This window comes from Micromys minutus, assembly GCF_963924665.1.
Source record: "Micromys minutus genome assembly, chromosome: 14".
NCBI lineage: Eukaryota > Metazoa > Chordata > Mammalia > Rodentia > Muridae > Micromys > Micromys minutus.
In genome coordinates this window covers 35,880,653-35,899,417 of record NC_137983.1, presented here as the reverse complement: position 1 = coordinate 35,899,417, position 18,765 = coordinate 35,880,653, and the positions used below count along the sequence as shown (strand labels likewise).

Below are 18,765 nucleotides of genomic sequence, written 5' to 3'. Positions count from 1 at the left end.
TGTTTGGTGATACTGAGACTATTTTCCTTTTATCAACATATAATGAAAAATTATTAAAAATATTTTTTGTGGAACTGACAACCGAGTCAGGGCCTTATACCTGCTAGACATACCCTCTACTCCTGAGCTCCATAAATTATAATGTTACAATACTCCACAACAACTGTGCTTCGCAGTGGGAAGCTGGTTTACATATTGCTCTGAAGAAGACAGTTATTCTGACCAGAAGTCACTAACGCAACACAGAAAAAAAATATTATACTCTTTGGTTCCCTGGGACCTCGGAGTCAGTTTCAGGTCTCCCTGAATTCTCTCATAACTTCACCCTTTTACTTGTTTGTTTCAAACGCATGGACTGCCAACATAGTCCTGGTTGTCTCAGAATTTAAAAGCCCTCCAGCCTCTGTCTCCTGAGTGCTGGGATTAAAGGTAGCTCCCCACCCCCACACACAGTCAACATACATCAAGTCTCTTCTTCAGGTCTACTACAGAGTGCCTGCACAAGCTCTGGAAGCCCACACGTGGCAGCACTTGTGGTCTGGGAGCACCTGATTCACCTGGGCTGCCTTAATCACCGATCATAACTGCCTGGGGCACTCAGCAGCCAGACTTCGCTGAACTCAAAGGCCAGCATCTGCAGCCAGCAGAAACTGAGCTCAGCTGCCTTTACTCCCTTGGGGATGGTTTGCTTCAACATTCAAAAGGAGGGAATCGCTCAGTAGAAAAATGTTGGTACGAGACAATAACAAATATGGCGAATAAAGGTCTAGAAAGAGTCCTTACAACCGACTACACTGTAATACAGCGTATTAGTGCAGAGTGTCTTCTGAGAATGCTTCAGGCGCAAATTTTTATCAGAATAAAAATTGTGATCTAAAAGGTAAACAAGATGGCGTAAGCCAAGGTTTGGCTCTGCTCTTGGCTTAGGTGTTTAGGGCACAATGGTGATCAGGAAACACAGGCAGACAGAAGACAGACACAGATGCGTGTCAGCACAGGTAAGTCAGACCCAAGTGACATACCTAAACCAGCTATCTCGAGCATTTCAGTAATTGCTAGAGAAAAGCAAAGTTGTACTTAATATTTGTCCTGCTTTAATCTAGGAAGAAAGCTCAAGAGGACTGATGAAATTGAGGAGTCTTTGCTGTTGGACTTGGACGCTCAGTTTCTTCCATAACCATCTGGGCAGGAGTCAAAGTATCCTTTCTCTGTGGTGAGGAGCAAAGCCACAGCCTTCCCATGTAAGGCAAGTGTTCCACCAGGAAGCTATAGCCTTCAGTGTTGGGTGAGGCAGAGTATCCTATACAGTTCAAGCTATCCTCAAAGTCACTTTGGACTTCGTCACCACACTGGGTCTTATGGCATGCTGTAGACCAATACCAGGCCTCCCTGCATTCTGGGCAAGCAAATGATCTACAGGTCAGCAGCAAAGACATTCTCAAGAGGGATAGATACTTGTCCCTTGTCCCTTAGCTATCAGTCTATTAAAACAGGACCCAGGAAAGTGGAATTTCCCTCTAAAATCTCATACTAGCAAAGAAAAGGCTCTCAGCAAATGGAGACTATTCCCCAGAAAGAAACTGCAGAGCGCCGACAGCGTGTAACACAAACCAGGAATCAGGACAATGGTGGTAGTGGAGGGCGGGTGAGCCCCAACTTCATCAGGATTTCTGAGCTGTGTACACCCCCAGGCTAACCCTAAATCATAGCAGAACTCCAAAGATGGAGTTTGGTGGGAGACTGCTGGGGCTCCTGATTTACTTTATTCTGCAGTATGGTTACACCTCAAAAAACAAAACAAACAAAAAAGTAAACACCACCACCAACGACAACAAAAAAACCCAAATAATTTCTCTGTGCATTTGAGTAAGAATGATTTGCAGTTTCATATATTTAAATGCTTAGGCAGTGGCACTATTTAAAAGGATTAGGGGTCATGGCATTGTTGGAGGAAGCGTGTCACTGAAGATGGGCTCTGAGGTTTCAGAAGCCCATGCCAAGCCCAGACTCTCTCTGATGGCTGCCTGTGAACCAAGATGTAGAAATCAGAGGTACTTCAAGCACCACGCTTCCCACCATGATAACGAACTAAAGCTCTGGACCTGTAAACAAGGCCCTAAATAATAAATGTTTTCTAAGACTTGCCAGGGTGATGGTGTCTCTTCAGAACAAGGACGAAAAAGAAATTGGTACCAGGAGCGGGGTACTGCTATGACAGGCCTGACACACTGTTGTAGGAATGTGGGGAAACTTGGGGACTTTAGACAAAAAAAAAAAAAAAGAAAGGAAGGAAGAAAGAAAGGAAGAAAGAAAGAAAGAAAGAAAGGAAGGAAGGAAGAAAGAAAGAAAGGAAGGAAGGAAGGAAGAGAAAGAAAAAGAAAAAATCTTCCTGATGCTAAATTGGGATTAATGGCATTGGCAGATTTCAAGAGAATCTAATACTGGCTGTGTTATGTGGTTATTAGCAATACCTCTCATGCAGATCTATAAGGAAAAGGAACAAACTGGACAAAGAGAAATAGAAAGTGTGCGTCTTGAGAACAGGAGCATTATGGGTACAATACAGACAAATCCAGTGCTCAGGAGAGCGCAGCCACAACAGAGGAAAGCCTGCCACAAATGGGGTAAAAAAGGCAGTGACCTCAGGACAAGACCCCACTCGACAAAGCTTCAAGTTTATGAGAAGCAATTAAGGAATAGAGTGAACTGTGAAGCAAATGTAACTAAATGCAGAGGCCAGGCTCCAGCCCCAACAAGCAGCAGAACTTGGCAGCTTCTGAGATGTGCTTCCTGCTCTAGAGCCAAGGGTACAAGAAATGAGTTATGGAATTTCCCTCCAGGACTAAGGAAAGCCCCTGAGGGAGGTGTGTGTCAGGGGTGTCCCTGCATGGAGGCCCAGAAGTTATTATATAAAGTTGTGAAGGTGAAGTCTGGATTGTACTGAAGACCCAGATATGATGGAGATGCAGGTTCATGGATACCCGCACAGGAGAGCTGTGGAGCAGCCGTGGAGACAGCCCAGGAGAGGTGTGTTGTGGTCAGCAAAACTGAAAGGTGTTGGAGATCTAAAAAGCACTCTGACTGTCACACAGGGAGATGCAGAATTTGGGGTTTGACCTGCTGGTTTTTAATTTGACCCAGTATTTTGGCACTGGGCTCCCTTTTGAAATAGTAATATATATTCGGTGCTACATACTGGAAGTATATGATCCGCTGCAGAGACCCACAGCCAAACACTGGATGGAGCTTGGGAACTCTTATGGAAGAGTTAGGGAAAGGATTGAGGGCCCTGAAGGGGATGGGAACTCCACAGGAAGACCAACAGAGTCAACTAACTTGGATCCTTGGTGTCTCTCAAAGACTGAACCACCAACCAAACAACATACACGGGATGGTCCCCCTCCCCCTATATGTGCAGCTTGGTCTTCACATGGGTCTCCAACAATTGGAAAAGGGCTGTCCCTAAAGTTGCCTGTCTGTGAAATCTGTCCCCCTAATATGTCCCCCCAACTTGGCTGTCTTTGGCCTCAGTGGGGGGAGTGCCTAGCGCTGCAGACACTTGATATACAAAGGGTGGGGAATGTGGGGGAGGGGCAACCGTTCTCTCGGACAAGAAGGGAAGGGGGTGGTGGAAAGGGACTGTGAGAGGGAACAGGGATCAGAATGTAAAGCAAATTAAAAATCAAAAAAACAAAAAACAAAACAAAACAAAAAAAAAACAAAGAATGTGGCAGTTGGAGTAAGAAGGGGACACACAGGCTCCTATGCTTGAATGCTCAGTCACCAGACTCTCCGTCTACCTGCTACTCGGGGCCAGGATATGGCTCTCATGGACTGCTCCAGTGCTGTGCTGCAGAGCTCCCCTTCCAGGTGAAGTTCCGTGCTCTCTGACTTCAGCGACTAAGACAGTCTTGTCTTTACTACTTCTCTTTAGTGGCGTGTGGGGAACAACAAGATGCCAGGTGTCGCTTATTAGGGCTTTGATACTAATAACTCCACCTCCAGGTGACCTGATCTGCTAGGGTCATCCCGATTCCCTTTACAGAAGGAAACACATTCAGAGTGACTGCGCACACTTACGTTCAAAGCGTTCTTTGCGGCCTCTGCTTCTGAGCGACTGTCGAAACTGACAAAGCCTACGGGCTGAGGGACAGAGAAAGAAAAATCACGGTTTAAAGAAAAAAAAAAAAAACATTCAAGGGGCATCTGCTTTCTAGGTCAAGGGTGGTGTGTAACTGAAGAACTAAGATAAAGAAGTGGCCACAGGCAATGGGCAGAAACAAAGCCAATCCAGAGTCAGGATCTGATGGCTTGACCAAATTTCTCGTGTGAATCAAAGGGATGGTGAGGGCAGTTCTTCGAGGGCACAGCCAAGAATTTAGAGAATCACATTTTTTTTTTAAAAGGAAAAGTAAAAAAATCAGAGGTGTTTGGAAGGTGAGCAGCAGTGAACGGGAGACAGGAAGATCTGGGCTAGTGAGGTTCGAGTTTCCTAATCAGATTCACTGTACCTCAGCTTCTTCCGCTTTTAAAATGCAAAGAGAAAGCGAATCACGTTTTGGTTCACTGTAAGTGCAAGGAATATAATGACACAGTGGTGAGAAGCCCTGGGGTTTCACTCCGCAACCAACGCTACAGAATGAGCCAAACTGCGCCTTCTAAGACACTTCGAGTTTACCGGCTAAGAGGACACTGCCCAATGTCACAGGCTCCTTTTACATCTTTTAGTGGGTAGGCTGCCTGCAATCTACTTCACTGAGAGGCTTCATAGAGAAGAAAACTTTTAGATGCTCCCTAAGAACCCAGTCCATCACCACCCACTCTTGCTACACTGTACACCTGGATTTGTCTGTAGTTCTGTCCTGTTGGGTTTTTCCTTTGTTTGTTTCAATTTGCAACAGGGCTTCACTGTGTAACCCTGGCTGTTCTGGAACTCACTCTGTAAACCAGGCTGGCTTTGAACTCAATAGAGATCCGCCTGGGATTACAGGCACACAGAACCACCACACCTGCAATTTTCATCTGTGCTTTTTTTTTTATATAGGTTTGGTGGACAGTATGATCATTTACCACCTAAAAATCCCTATATAAATGACAACTATTCTGGGAATTATTGAGAACTAGGCAGTAATTGTGGCGAGGGCTCCAGAGATGGCTCAGAGATTAAGATCACTGAGAGGATCCACATCTGATTCCCAACACCAAGATGCAGTTCACAACTCTCTTCAGCTCCAGTTCCTGGGGACTTACACCCTCTCCTGGCTTCTATGAACAATGAGTGAAGAAACTACATACAAGCAGGCAAAATAGTCATGTATGTATGTGTGTGTGTGTATGTGTATATATACATATATAGTGGGTACATATATATATACAAATAATAAGTCTCAAAAATTATAACTGGGAGCATCTAGATAACATACTTTTATGAAGAAAAAAATTAGTTACAATGTAAGTGTTGGAGGCACTAGAATCGTACCTTCCAAGTCTCAAAAACTTTCTAGCTGGAAACTATTATTAATTCCCAATCAAGTTCACCTTTAATTCTGATAACACACAGGTCAAAATAACTAGTTGAAACAAAAATATTTATTGGGATTAATTAGCAAACGGTGACCATTTTAGATGTTCCAAATCCTTACCTGTTTAGATGTGAGCTTTATGAGAGAACCTTCATAGCCCTGAAAAACAGAGACCAGGTTTAGAAGGAGGAAACAGCATTACAATTCCATCCTCCTCAATTAAAATGAGTCGTTAAACCTCAGAGAGTCGATTGTGTCATGACGTATGTCTCACAGATGTTACTTGGAGAAACACATTACGGACAGACAGCAGATACAGTGTTGGGTGTAGCTCAGGGTAGAGTGTTTGAGCAGCGTACACGGAGCCTTTGGTTTAGTCCCCAATACTCCTAACAAAACAAAGCCCATAATCTTGTGAAAACTACCAGGAAGGGCTGAGCAGGAAGGACAGCATTCTACCGAGCTCTCATTGACCGATGTCCATGGTGGAGTCTGTGTCATCATCAGAAGTTGGGAGTCATTCCTGTCTTTCTCTAGCCCTCTTTCAGTCTTCCTGGATGCTCAGGAGAGAAATCGGTGCTTCTTTCTAGAAATCGACGGCTGGGAGAATGCACTGACAGGCCAGACAGGTAACAAGAGGGCTGCTAGGGACATTCTGAGGTCCTGACTTCAGCGTTGGGGTTCCTGAGGACAGTGCTGGCACTGGCTCATCCTTCTGTCTTTCCCAGCATAAAACTGAACTGTCAACTAGCTACTGTAAACATTTACGTCCAAGGCCTTGAGTGGGGCTATCCAAGATGGTCATAACTCAGATCACTACCTGTCCTATTTCACAAGGGGCCCTTTCTCTTAGAAATCACGGAGATCTCAGACCGTGGAAGCCTTGAATGTGAAGGGCAAATGGTATTTTACTCAGGGGGGAAAAAACCAGCACAAGAATAGGAACAAACAGAAAGCAAATGGTTTCTCTCTGCTGTTGTTGTTACTGATGCATTGTGGGGATGGCTATCTAACTGTCCACACATGGTGCCTTCTTGGCACATCAACTGTACTCTCATCTTTGTAGGTCATTTCCTGAATTCTCCTTTCCGAGTCTGTGTTTTCTGTTGCCTTATCCCTACCGAGCTGAGTCCTGTCTCTCCACTGTCCTTCCTTCAGGGACAGTCTGCCATCAGAAACCAAAGCCATCACCGTCCTGGAACTGTAATAAGGTCCCTGGCAGGCTTTGGTGCTCTTCTTCCTACAAACAAATGCTTGCTTAACTCACAGGTCCTGAATTCAGGATGCATTCCTTCAAGGCCATATTTGGGTCTGAAAAGCCATCTTCAAGGTTTTGTCTCAAGAGCATAGTTACTCCAATCTCAGCCCAACTGACTTTAACTTGAAGCCCAACTTCCCAACAACGTTTAGTATCTCTAAGGTGACTGCATTTTCATAGGAATGATGGCAAACTCCCTCAGGCATGTCATCAAATACCAGACAAGCACTTCCCTTCAGTTCATACAAAGTTAGCCTGTAACATTTTGTTTTGTGGAAGATTTATGACATTTGGTATAAAAGAAGCACAAGGTTCCTAAACCCAACCCATAAAAGAATGTGTATTCATGCCTACACAGAACTGTCACAGTGCTCTGTCACAGTGCTACCCCAGTGAACAGAGTGCCATCTCCGAACAGGGCTCCAAACACAACGCTGCAGTTCAAATATAAGAATGTAGTAAGTAGTTTATACCCTGGGTGGCGTGGGGTGCTGGGGACATCAGACCCAGGATATTATCCACATTAAGTATGAGCTCTAACTGAGAACTAGTGTATTTCTGACCTAGTCTGGAATCCTGGGGCCATGTGCCTCTCCACAGCAGTGAGAGAACAGACCACTCCCCTCCCCCACACACTTTCTCAAACACATGAAGCGGGAATGTACTTTAAGGCCATAACGAAACATTCACAACGTACCTTGAATGGTCTGAAGAGCAAGTAGAGCTCTCGGGGTTTGATGTCCAGAGGCAGGCCACTGACGAAGAGTGTCCGGACCTAGAAAATAAATGTAACAGGAGAGTGACCAGGGAGTAGGGACTCCAGAGGCTGCTTTTCATCTTAAATCTCAACAGATCCCTGCCTCCCCTAACCATGCTCTTTCTGTAACATAGCGACTAGAAGCTCCACTTTAATATTGGTTTAAAACTGTACCATGAAGACAACAGACTTTCCACTCTTCCTCCACAACAGGACAAACTGGAAAAGAAGACAAAAACAAAACTCTTGTCCCTGGGTCCCTTGGTAGTGTTAATCACATTATTTTAATGAGCATAAAAGTACTGAGATTAAGTCAAGCATGCTCGCACAAGAGCCTGCAGGTAACCACTCCCTTCCTGGGGGGAGGGGGGCTACTGTTTTCCTGGTTCTTAAGAACCAACACACACCTTCAAGGTACCTGGTGGGTGCCAAAGACAGAAGCCACCCAACAGGTGTGTGAACATACATGGGAGACACTGGAGACAAACTTTGCATCTGCTAAGGTAAACAACAATGACAATGTGCTTCTGACTGAAAAATCAGAGAAAGCAAGCTGGTGTATGAACCAGAACCTAAAAAGGACTTTATCAGAGAGAGATGAGGGTCACGTCATGTTGGGGTAGGAAGGGAGGAAGTTCAGGCTGGGCAAAGTGCAGGGCCGCACATTCTAAGAGAGAGTGAACCTAACATCAAATCATAGGGCGCATCCAAACTCAGGAGCCTCATCCGGACTCCAGAGGCAAGGACTGGCTCCAGGCTAAGGACTGCCTAGCTTCCAGCAACCTTACTCTACCTAGACATGACTGTGGTTCTCCTTATTGCATATGTTCAACCATCAACTATATATAAACGGCAAGAAATCACACGTGTGATTTCTAACACTTTCCACAGTTGCATGTACAGAATCACAAATCATAAAGCCCATTCTGGGTCCAGCACAGTATCATAGCAGTGGTTCATACATGCTGTTTACATATCAATCTCGGAATTCTGACTGGTTTCTTCCAATTTATTATAACATCCATGCCATGTCTTGAAAATGGAGGGTTTGTTTAGTTCTCTGTCTCTGTCTCTCTCTCTCTCTCTCTCTCTCTCTCTCTCTCTCTCTCTCTCTCTCTCTCTCTCTCACACACACACACACAACCATCAGAACTGAGTGAGATAACCCATCACCTTTAATGATGCCTCCTCAGAGACTTGTTTCACAGTTCAGGTAGACCTTGAACTCACAACCCTTCTTCCTCAGCACTCTGTATTACCCAGGATTTCACATGTCGGGCCACCATTCCTGACTTTACATATTCCTACAATCCTCCCTCCCAGTCCTGTCCTACCATCCCCAGGTATTGGCTGTGACGGCAGATAAGTATGCATGCTCCAAAGCACAGAACCACAGAAGTGCAGAGTTTGTCTCAGTTCGTTACTGATTACAAAAAGCAAATTTCATCCATACTGCTGTCTATTGAAACTCCATCCATCCCTTCTTACGGAGGAGTATTCTGTTATATGAATGTACTAGTTCTTTTATGCACCTGTTGATACATACAGGTTTGTTTTTTTAAGAATTATGTATACAAGTACACTGTCGCTGTCTTCAGACACACCAGAAGAGGACATCTGATCTCATTACAGATGGTTGTGAGCTACCATGTGATTGCTGGGATTTAAACTCAGGACTTCTGGAAGAGCAGTCAGTGCTCTTAACCACTGAGCCATCTCTCCAGCCCCGATTCATAAAGTTTAAACTCAAAAAAAAAAAAAAAAGAAAAAAAGAAAAAAACCCCTCTTCTTCTATTCCTTGTTTCTTTCCTCAGAGCATTGCAGATGCTGGCTGACTTCTTTAGACAAGTGTGTGCTTTGCTAATGTTTGATGGGGTCTAATACAGTCAATTAGGTCAAGTCTGTTGACCAAACTTCTTATGTGTTTTCCTTTCTTCTTTCATCTCTGACACAAAGAAAGTTCCTGAGGAAAAGGCGAAATTGTTGGCAGGTGCATGAGGGAACTCTACTACCCAGATGCAGGAAAACTGAACACCATCTGGGCCTTTGGATGGGGTCAACCTGGGCAAGAGAATCAATCAACCCTAACTTCAAGTACCCACCACATTCCAACTCTGTGCCGAGTGTGGACGGGATGGAAGATTTGCACAGAATCAAGGTGATATGCAGACCCTTTGTTTTAACTGTTTGCCCCGCAGTACAGAGTACGGTGGTATAGGCGTTGGTTAAGTCTGGGCTGTTCACTCAAGAAACTAACTTTTCTAATACTGTTCTCAAGAAAAAGGTTTTACACACTTGCCAGACAATTTAGCAACAAAACTCACTAGATACTTGGGGACTGTGAACAAAAGACAATATATAAGTAAAAGTTCATCTACAGTATATAGGGTATTTATACCACCAATAAGAAAGCAGGTGCAAAAACAAGGCACCAAGAAGGCTCACTCATCAGGCAAAGCCACTTGCCACCAAACCTAACCATCTGTGTTCTAGAAAGACCCACCTCCCCCGAAGGTGATCTCTGACCCCTGCATACACGTACCCACACATATACAAAAGAACAGAAAAAAAAATGAAAAATATGCAAGGGAAAGATAGCATTTGGTTTCAGCCTTTAGGAAGGGGCACATCTCTTAGGATAGAGATGCAAGAGTCTACAGTCAGCGGAGAGAGGAAGAAATGGCCTCAGTGGTTACAACAGCTTCCGTGTTTTCTCTCTCATTCTGTGAGAATAACCACCCGATAGTATGCATTATTATGCTTAAAGATGTTTGTAGTTTTTGTTTTTAGACAGTGTTTCATGTAGCCCAGGCTGGCCTCAAACTTATTATGCAGCCAAGGATAACCCAGAAGATAGGGTTAGGAGTGGAGGTCAAGGTCAGGGTCAGGGTCTCGATATTGGTAGGGGTAGTTTTAAGGGTCAGATTAGGTTAGGATAAGGAAGATAGGGTTAGGGTTAAGGGACAGGGTAGGGTAGGTGAGGGTGGGGTAAGGGTTTCAGTTAGGGTTGGGCTATGGTACCCGTTCTGCATCCATCTCCAAAGTGCTGGGATTAAGACATACCCTGCATTATGCACGGATTAAACACTTCAGGCTTATTAAGATGAGGATCACCTTGATTATCTGCTTTGTCTTAGAAAGTTAAGAGGTTGGTATTTGTAGTAACACAAATTGTAGTGTTTGTGGAGGAAGCCTTAGGTAAACATTCTGGACTGATGTGAAAGACTTTGTTCTAACATTCTAGTAAGAAACATTATGGGAGGGAAGGGAAAGCCAACTCTTGGTGTGCCCGTTTGCAAGTCACCTAAACACAAAAGGCCGGAAATCAATTCTTGTTCAAACTGTGGGCAACTAGTAAAAGACTGGCATTTTATGTCCACATAGACAAAATGGCATTTCCTAGCGTCTAAAACTCACCCCATCTCAGAAGCCTACCTCGCTATCAGGGGGTCTCTCATACCTTCTACAACAAACAGATGAAGAAACAGGTAAGAGGAAATGAAGCTTGAATATTTACATTATACACTGCCATTCAGAGTAGGATATGCTTACAATCCTTGCTAGTCAGCACCAGATTTGGTAAACTTAATCAGTCTCATTAAAAGGAGGAGGAGGAGGAGGAGAAAGGAGGGAGAAGAATGAGAGAGATGGAGGAGAAAGTAAAGAAAAATCTGGATAACAAACAAGTGGAAACATAACTGTAAATTCCAGCTGTACTTCCCTGTGGCAACCAGGGCAAGAGTCACAGGAATTAAGGCACGCCTCATCCCCTACACACAGTCGGTTGGCACATAGCAGTGCAGTGAAATCAGAAAGACAAGATCCTCGCTTCCGGGAGCTTACTGTCCTAAACTCAACAATCACCTATGGCAACATAAACTTAGCTCTGTCCCACGGTGAGCCAGCTGGAACCAGTGGGAGAAAGGTCTATACTCCAAAAACATCCCAGTCCCTCTACCAAAGACAAAGGAAGGCTGCTAAGGGAACTCTGCCACGGCTCTTAATTCACCAGCGTGGTTCTCTGAACACAGATGTGCTGGGCACCAGGCCTTCAGCATCCCAGATGTTCCCTTTTTAAACACAGGAAAGGGCATCTCTTAGTCAAGGACAAAGAGAAGTTCAAGAGATCACCCTGGTGACAGATATATCCCAAATGGGCTCTAATGGATCCTGCCGGCGCGGCTTTCGTTTTTGCCCCAGCAAGGCCTAAGACTTCACAGGAAAGGCTCTGCTCTGTGTGAGACAGATTTGTGACCTAGCCACCACTTCCTCATTGGGAAAAGACTGCTCATTGGGAAAAGACTGCACCGTCTTCGTGACCAACTTCTTGATGAACCTCAGAAGGCGCTGAGCGCAGGGCTAGCACATGGTGATCTATGTCTGTAACCAGTGCTCACACTGGATGACAATTTGCCCGGGATTTTGCATATGTTACCATGGTTTTAAGGATCTCCTCCACACGTTCTCCTCTATGTTTAAATCACTGTCTAGAGGCCCGCCGAAGTAGTCTCTGCTATCTACCCCTCCATATACTTCAGCTCTCTCGAAAGTCACCTTCCTTTCTTCTCTTTTTGTCAGGCCTTACTGTGTAGTATGGGCAAGCCTGGAATTTACAACCCTCCTACCTCAGCCTCCCAAAGGGAGGCACACAGGAGTCACACGCATGGCTCCACACACAGGGATTCAATGTACCAGATCTGTGTGCGGGTGTGAACATGTGTTCTTGAATGGTGGGCTCATGTGAAGGCCGGAGAATAACATTTAGGAGTTGGTTTCCCTTCCACCGTGCAGGTCCCTGGAACTGAACTCAGGACATGAGACTTGACAGCAGATGCCTTCAATCAGAACTAACTCCCTGGCCTATCTCTCCCATATAACTGGTCTATACCTACAAACCGACTAAATTAAGAGAAACTTCTCAATGTGCTGCATGAATCCTTCCTCTGTAGAAACTATTCTTTTAGAAGCATGTTCCGAAGGAAGGCACTCTCTCTGGTTACAAGAGGTTCTTTTCTGCAGTTTTACACATAGGAGTCACAGAGGGTCCATGTATCTCTGGGCTGACTTATGAGCCTTCAAACACACACACACACACACACACACACACACACCCAAGCACATAGGTGTGTCAAAGGTTCTGAAGATGTCCTGGCAAACAAGATAAAGTGACTAATTTCCCAGTCACACTGCAGAGCATCAGCAGTTACAACACGGATGACCAATCCCTCCCTGTGACAAGCAGGCACAGAAGATTGGCATGTATTAAACTCTTCAGTAATAACATTAAGGATTAAAAACAATCGCATGTCATAGGTTGCTAGGTGTACCGAAATGACCAGAAGTTCAAAGCCAGCATGGTGCACGAGGCCCTGCCTCAAATAAGCAGACACAAAGACTGTTAAGAGTCAAGACCACAAAAGGGGGATGGGAGGGTGGCACGGGAAAACACCATCTCTAAAAATCATAGAAAGCTAACTACATGTCTGCTTCTGTTCTTGGACACCTCACCCCTAGCCCCCATTTTCCTGTTGGTTCCTGATCTGCTGCTACACCAACACACAGACACACACAGGGTGGGACGGACGGGGACACACACACACACACACACACACACACACACACACACAAAGGAATTGAGGACTACTAGCCATGTCATGGCCACAAAGCATCGAAAAAGTCAAAGATAAGCAAAAACCATACACAAAATTCTACCATGATTCCCCAAACCTCTCTTTCTTCTTCGGCAGCACGGAGATCGGCCGGTTTTAAAGAAAAGTGTCATTCCAAACTACGCAGACAAAGCAAACCCAGACCAAACATAAATGTCTATGGTCACTTAAAGGACACAAATGGAAATGTAGGCATACACAGATGAAGCTCCCAACACTACCCAGGGCATTCACTGTTCTACAGAGGTCAAAGACAAACACCACTTGAGCTATTCTGCTCTAGGACCAACTGCGGGGCATCCCCAGGAACTGTGGCTCAATGTTTATTGTCTTCACTTGAGAATGTGTAGAAACTGCAAACAGAAAACTGTAGGAACGATTTGCCATGCTCGTTACCCAACACACAGCTGAAAACCTTTCAATGCCAGCTCGATTCACTTTCGGAGTGAAAGTTATTCCTGTAAGAAATCAGCAGAGGGTGTATCCCAAATGTAAAGAGTTTTCTTTTTGGTGTGGTGCACACCTTTAATCCCAGCACTCAGGAAGTGGAGGGAGGCAGGCAGGTTAGTGTGAGGTCTAGAGAGTAATCTCCGGGACAGCCAAGGTCACAGAGAGAAACCCAGTCTTGAACACAGAAAGAAAAGAAATCGGCAGGTGATCTTTATAATAAACTAAATGAACTAAGTTAAGCATTAGTAAAAGAACCAGGAAGGAGCCATAAAAGAAAGGACCAAGCATGGGTCTTGCTCGAGAAGTAACTAAACTGGCAGGGTAGTTGTTACAAGTGTAGAAAATTCTGGGTTTGATGCCCAGCCTCACATAACCCAGGTGTGGTGGTGCACACACCTGTAATCCAGCTCTGTAAAATGGCAGCTAGTGGGTCAAGAGTGCAAGGTCATTCTTAGCCAAGTAAGGAGTAAGGCCAGACAAGGCTATGTCCCAGGGTCCCTCACAGCAGGGGATCCAGATAGAAGGCTGAGGATAGCTTAGTCCACAAAAGGCTGCTGCTTCACAAGCATGAGGACCTGGATCTGGTCTCTAGACTGAGGTTTCGGTTTGGCTTTGTTTTGTTTGTTGAAAGTGGCTGGAGTTACGTAGAAAGGAAGGAAGGGCTTGCAATCCCTGCACTTACAGGGTGGATCCCTGAGGCTCCCTGGCCTATAAGCTTAGCTAAATAAAGGAAGCCTCAGACTAGTGAAACACACAAATAGCCTAAAAGAAATAAAGAAATGGAAATATAACAAAGAGAAAATAAAGTAGCCATGTTTTTTTTTTTTTTTTAAAAAACATGGATTTCAGGTCAGATTTTTTTATCAAAACAAACAAACAAACAAACAAACAAACTCCTGGGACCAACTTGCCTGTCTGCTGCCCATCATGGACAAAAAACGCCTCCTCTCCATTCCAAAATTTTCTCCTCCTAAGACCTGCCTACATTTCTCTAATATTCCTCTTTTCAAGATATAATTGTTTGTTTTGAAGTAGGGTCTCATCTTACTGTGTGGTTCAGTTAACTCGGGACCTCAGAGAGCCACCTGCCTCCGCCCCAACCTGCCTCCGCCTCTGCCGCAATTAATGGCTTAAGCCACCATTCCTAGAAGGATATACAGTGTAATTCTTTGTAACATTCTTTATGTGTCATATGCCTTATTTAAGATTCATAGCCGACTGAATCTTCTCGCATATAAAATATGACAAGAGCAATGTTGGCAAAAGCAAAGAAACGGAGCCCCACGTATGCTGGTGGCCTGATTACTCCGGAAATTGCATTTTAATATGGTCTCTTTTAAAATGCAATTACCATGAAACCCAGCAGTTAACTACCTCTGGTGATTCACACCCTTTGTTTCTGGGTTTGCTTGGTTTGGGGTTTTTGAGACATGGTTTCTCTGCGCATAGTCCTGGCTGTCCTGAAATTTGTTCTGTAGACCAGGCTGGCCTTGAATTTAAGGAGCTGTCCCAAGTGCTGGGATTAAAGGCATGCACCACTGCCCAGCATGGTGACCCCCTTGTAACAAAAGAGAATAGGGCGTCAGAACAAAAGGCTGGTGTGGCTTTTGAGTCTGTTGTGTTTACCAAGTGCTCCAGGGGAGGAGCTATCAAGGTGTAAGAACACTCAACAGTCCCTATATAAAGAGACTTTGGGGATAATGGGCTGCGGTTCTGGTTAGATACCCCAGGCTTAGATAACTGCAGCCTCTACTAAACAAGTCTTCTTGTAATCGAGACCTTGGACTAGATCTACGGAGCCAAGTTGCTCCTAAATTGTTGGCTCTCATCAGCCGTGGAGAGTTCTGGTTGACTTTTTTAGGTGTTACAAGAGTAAAAGTAATTACTTATGTGACTTAGATAGTATTTGTATAAAGAATAGGTGCACACAGGAGCTTTCCCTCTTCCTGAAATTGGCCTTTGGTGGTCTGTGAGAAGGGTTCAATACTTTCTGGAGGGAAACAAACAAACAGTGGAACCATGTAAATCAAGAGGCTCAAATCTCAGTGTTCTCTAGAACAATGCACAGGCCATCATCGGTGTGTATAACCAAAAGCCACCAAGTATGAAGGTATCTCTATAGGGTATAATGCTGGAGTCAGTGGATGTGCCTAGATCAAAGAGGCCCAAAAGCGTTTAGGAAACAAAGACCTGAGATGTGCCCTCAAACTAGCCCACACGAGTTGCCCTGCCACAGAGATGATTTGCCATCGCTGAAAAGGGATAAGCTGTTCCTAGGCAGAAGAGAAAAAGGAAAGAGACACCCCAGAAGAGAGTGGAGAACAAAGCTTGTGGCACGAAATAGATGAAAATAAAAGCTTAAAAATAGTATTAACACAGCTCTCGGAAACCAAGTTAGCACCTTCCATTTTGTGAATGTTGTTTTCACCCATATTTACTATTATATTTTCCTTCCCTCCAGGAATTGGCTCTCTCTTCCTATCTGTGGGTTCCAGTGACGAACTCAGGTTGTCAGGCTTGGCACAAACACCCTTGCCCAGTAGGCCATCCTGCTGGCAAATTTTAAGCAACCTAGACAGTTTCTGAATTTGGAAAGAATTTTCAAAATTGTCAGAACCTGGGGGCATGTGAAAGATCTTTTCAGGGCGGACATGACCTCTGGAATCCAGTGTGGCAGCTCGGCTCTGACCGGAACACGGATGGAGATATGTGGGGGCAAAACCGCTCTCGGCGTGCCAGAGGCTGTGTTCTAAAATGACCAAATAAAGACACGGCCAACATCCCACATGGGTAAAACATCCCAAATGCCAAAGCTTTTCAATCACTCACCCAAATGGCCAAACCTAAGCTGCTGCCATTTATTTGCATCTCGTGGGAGAAGGTCTAAATCATCTACATATAATAAAGACTTTCACCAGAGAGCAGAGAGCGTAAAGACAGAACAAAATTATGCCCACTGTTAAAAAGATGGGTGTTCTTAGTAAGGTCACCGCCACAAACATAACGCCTTTTCTACATCCCAGAGAGATCCCTTGGCCTCTACCTCCTGAGTGCTGGGACTAAAGACGTGCCTCCATGCCCAGCTATGTGTGAATTTCAACAACTTAAAACTCTCAAGCCATACAGTGCATGATTTAACCATGGCTCTATACAAGTAAATAACAGACTCAAAGACACATCAGAAAGAGGAACCCTGTATCATCTGTGTCATGATCTCATCCACGGTTACTGACCAACAACATGACGAGTCTTTCAGGAGCCAGCTTACCTCCTGCTGAATTCAGAAGAATGGGGTAAGACTCTGAATTTGCAATGCTCCAAAGTAATGTGTCAAAGGCTGAGCCCCAATGCAGTCAGAGCTGGGCTTGGGGGGAGGGGCTGGGTAAGATCTGACTTAAATTGGTGGATTAATCCACTGATAATCAATGATGCAGATATAAGGAGTGTGGCTGAATTAGAGATGGGGGGGGGGGCGTGTCCTTCCAGGGAAGGTTGTCCTGGATCTCTTTCTGGCTGCCATGGGAACAGCCATGCTTTATCAATCAAGTGTTCTCTATCATCGTGTATAAGAAATATAGTGGCTCAAACATGGACCATGAGCTAAGGAAAGTCCTTCATTCCGAAAACCTTTAGTGGGTATTTATCAGTGATGAAAAACTGACCAAGAAGAACATCGCAGGAGCTATTTAATTAAAAGGAAATGGAAGGCTGGCTAACAGTTTGACTCTGCAGTTAAAGCTCGTCTGAGAATTAATGTAAAGAAAGGAACTGGGGGTAAGAGAGGATGGGTCACAGCTGGACGGAGGCACGCTGAGACCCCGGCACTTAACTGGAGGAAAAAGAAGATCGGGAGTTCAAGGTCACCTTCAACTACATCGGGGTCTAAGGTCAGTCTGAGCTACAAGAGACCTCCCAGGAGAGAGGAGGGAAGGGAAGTGGAGGGAGATAGACTATATAAAAGTTATATAAACTCCTCCCTATGATCCTACCCAAACACAATACCACATATCCCCATATATTCTGTACCTTACCATTTTCCTATTATAGATCTTAGTTCTCCATGTAAGCAAAATGAACATTAACACATGGCTTGTTTGTAATGTTTTTCAGAAGAAGTAAATTTGAAATGATATATTAGAACACATTTTCAGAGTCTTAGAAAAATCAGTGCTTTGGGGAGCCATGAACCTCAAGTGAATGTTTAAAAGAATGGTGTGTGTGTGTGTGTGTGTGTGTGTGTGTGTGTGTGTGTTGGGGAACAGCCATGTTGGGGACCAATGCCTCAGACCCGGAGGATGGTGTTGAGTTTTGGAAACCCACATAAAGACATCCATTTAAACCTACCTCACTTGGAGAAGAGTGTGGCCTTTGGGGCTTGCTGGAGTGGGTGGACTCTGAGCCAGGAGTGAGTCCCTCGCAGGCAGAGAATTAGGTCTGCCTTATGAGAACAGATTTTGCAATTAAGTTTTATGAGCTACTTCTGACTCTACTTAGGAAACCTCAAAGCCTCTGCCTGATGGGGAGGAGGAGGGTTGAATCATGAGGTTTTCCTGAGTGTTCTGAGAAGCTGTCTATGTGGGGAGGGATGTTTTACTTTTATTCATTACTAAATACACTATAATAAGAGAACTCTTCTAGGGCTAAAGAGGTGGTTCAGCAGTTAAGAGCACTCACACTGCTCCTCCAGAGGTTCTGAGTTCAATTCCCAGCAACTACTTGGTGGCTCACAACCATTGGTAACAGGATCCAATGTCCCCTTCTGGTGTGTCTGAAGAGTGAGTGTGCTCACATACATAAATCTTTAAAAAAGAGAGGAAAAAGAGTTCTTCTGAGATACTTCCTAAATTTTTAAAATACTAAACATTTGTGGGTTGTTTGTTTATAAAGACTATTCAAGAAGCAGATAAACTAGTCAAGAGACAACTGTTAGCTAATGACAGATGAATGTTCAATTAACTCACACTCAAGCATCATGCAGGGTTTGTCCAGCAGACTCAGACGCTCACTGGGTAGGACTAATGAGTCCTAAGAGATGGCAAGAATCTACATGAGCAGTCTCAGCATGAACTACTGAACATCAAGACTCCAGTCTCCTTTCCTGCCTGTTTC

At 44.5% G+C, this 18,765-nt stretch overlaps 1 protein-coding gene across 5 annotated transcripts in view; it reads right to left on the bottom strand.

Moving 5' to 3' along the window:
• RBPMS (RNA binding protein, mRNA processing factor) overlaps positions 1–18,765 on the bottom strand; it is a 142,109-nt gene that overhangs the window by 74,933 nt on the left and 48,411 nt on the right. For all 5 annotated transcript variants that reach the window (XR_013975324.1, XM_080928278.1, XM_080928281.1 and 2 more), the window contains exons 2-4: positions 7,478–7,555; positions 5,643–5,681; positions 4,081–4,143 (exon numbers count right to left, since the gene is read on the bottom strand). Coding sequence is in view for 4 of the 5 variants with exons in the window: in XM_080928278.1 (XP_080784404.1) it covers positions 4,081–4,143; positions 5,643–5,681; positions 7,478–7,555 (180 nt within the window). In the remaining variant the exon portion in view is untranslated. The remainder of the gene's footprint in view (positions 1–4,080; positions 4,144–5,642; positions 5,682–7,477; positions 7,556–18,765) is intronic.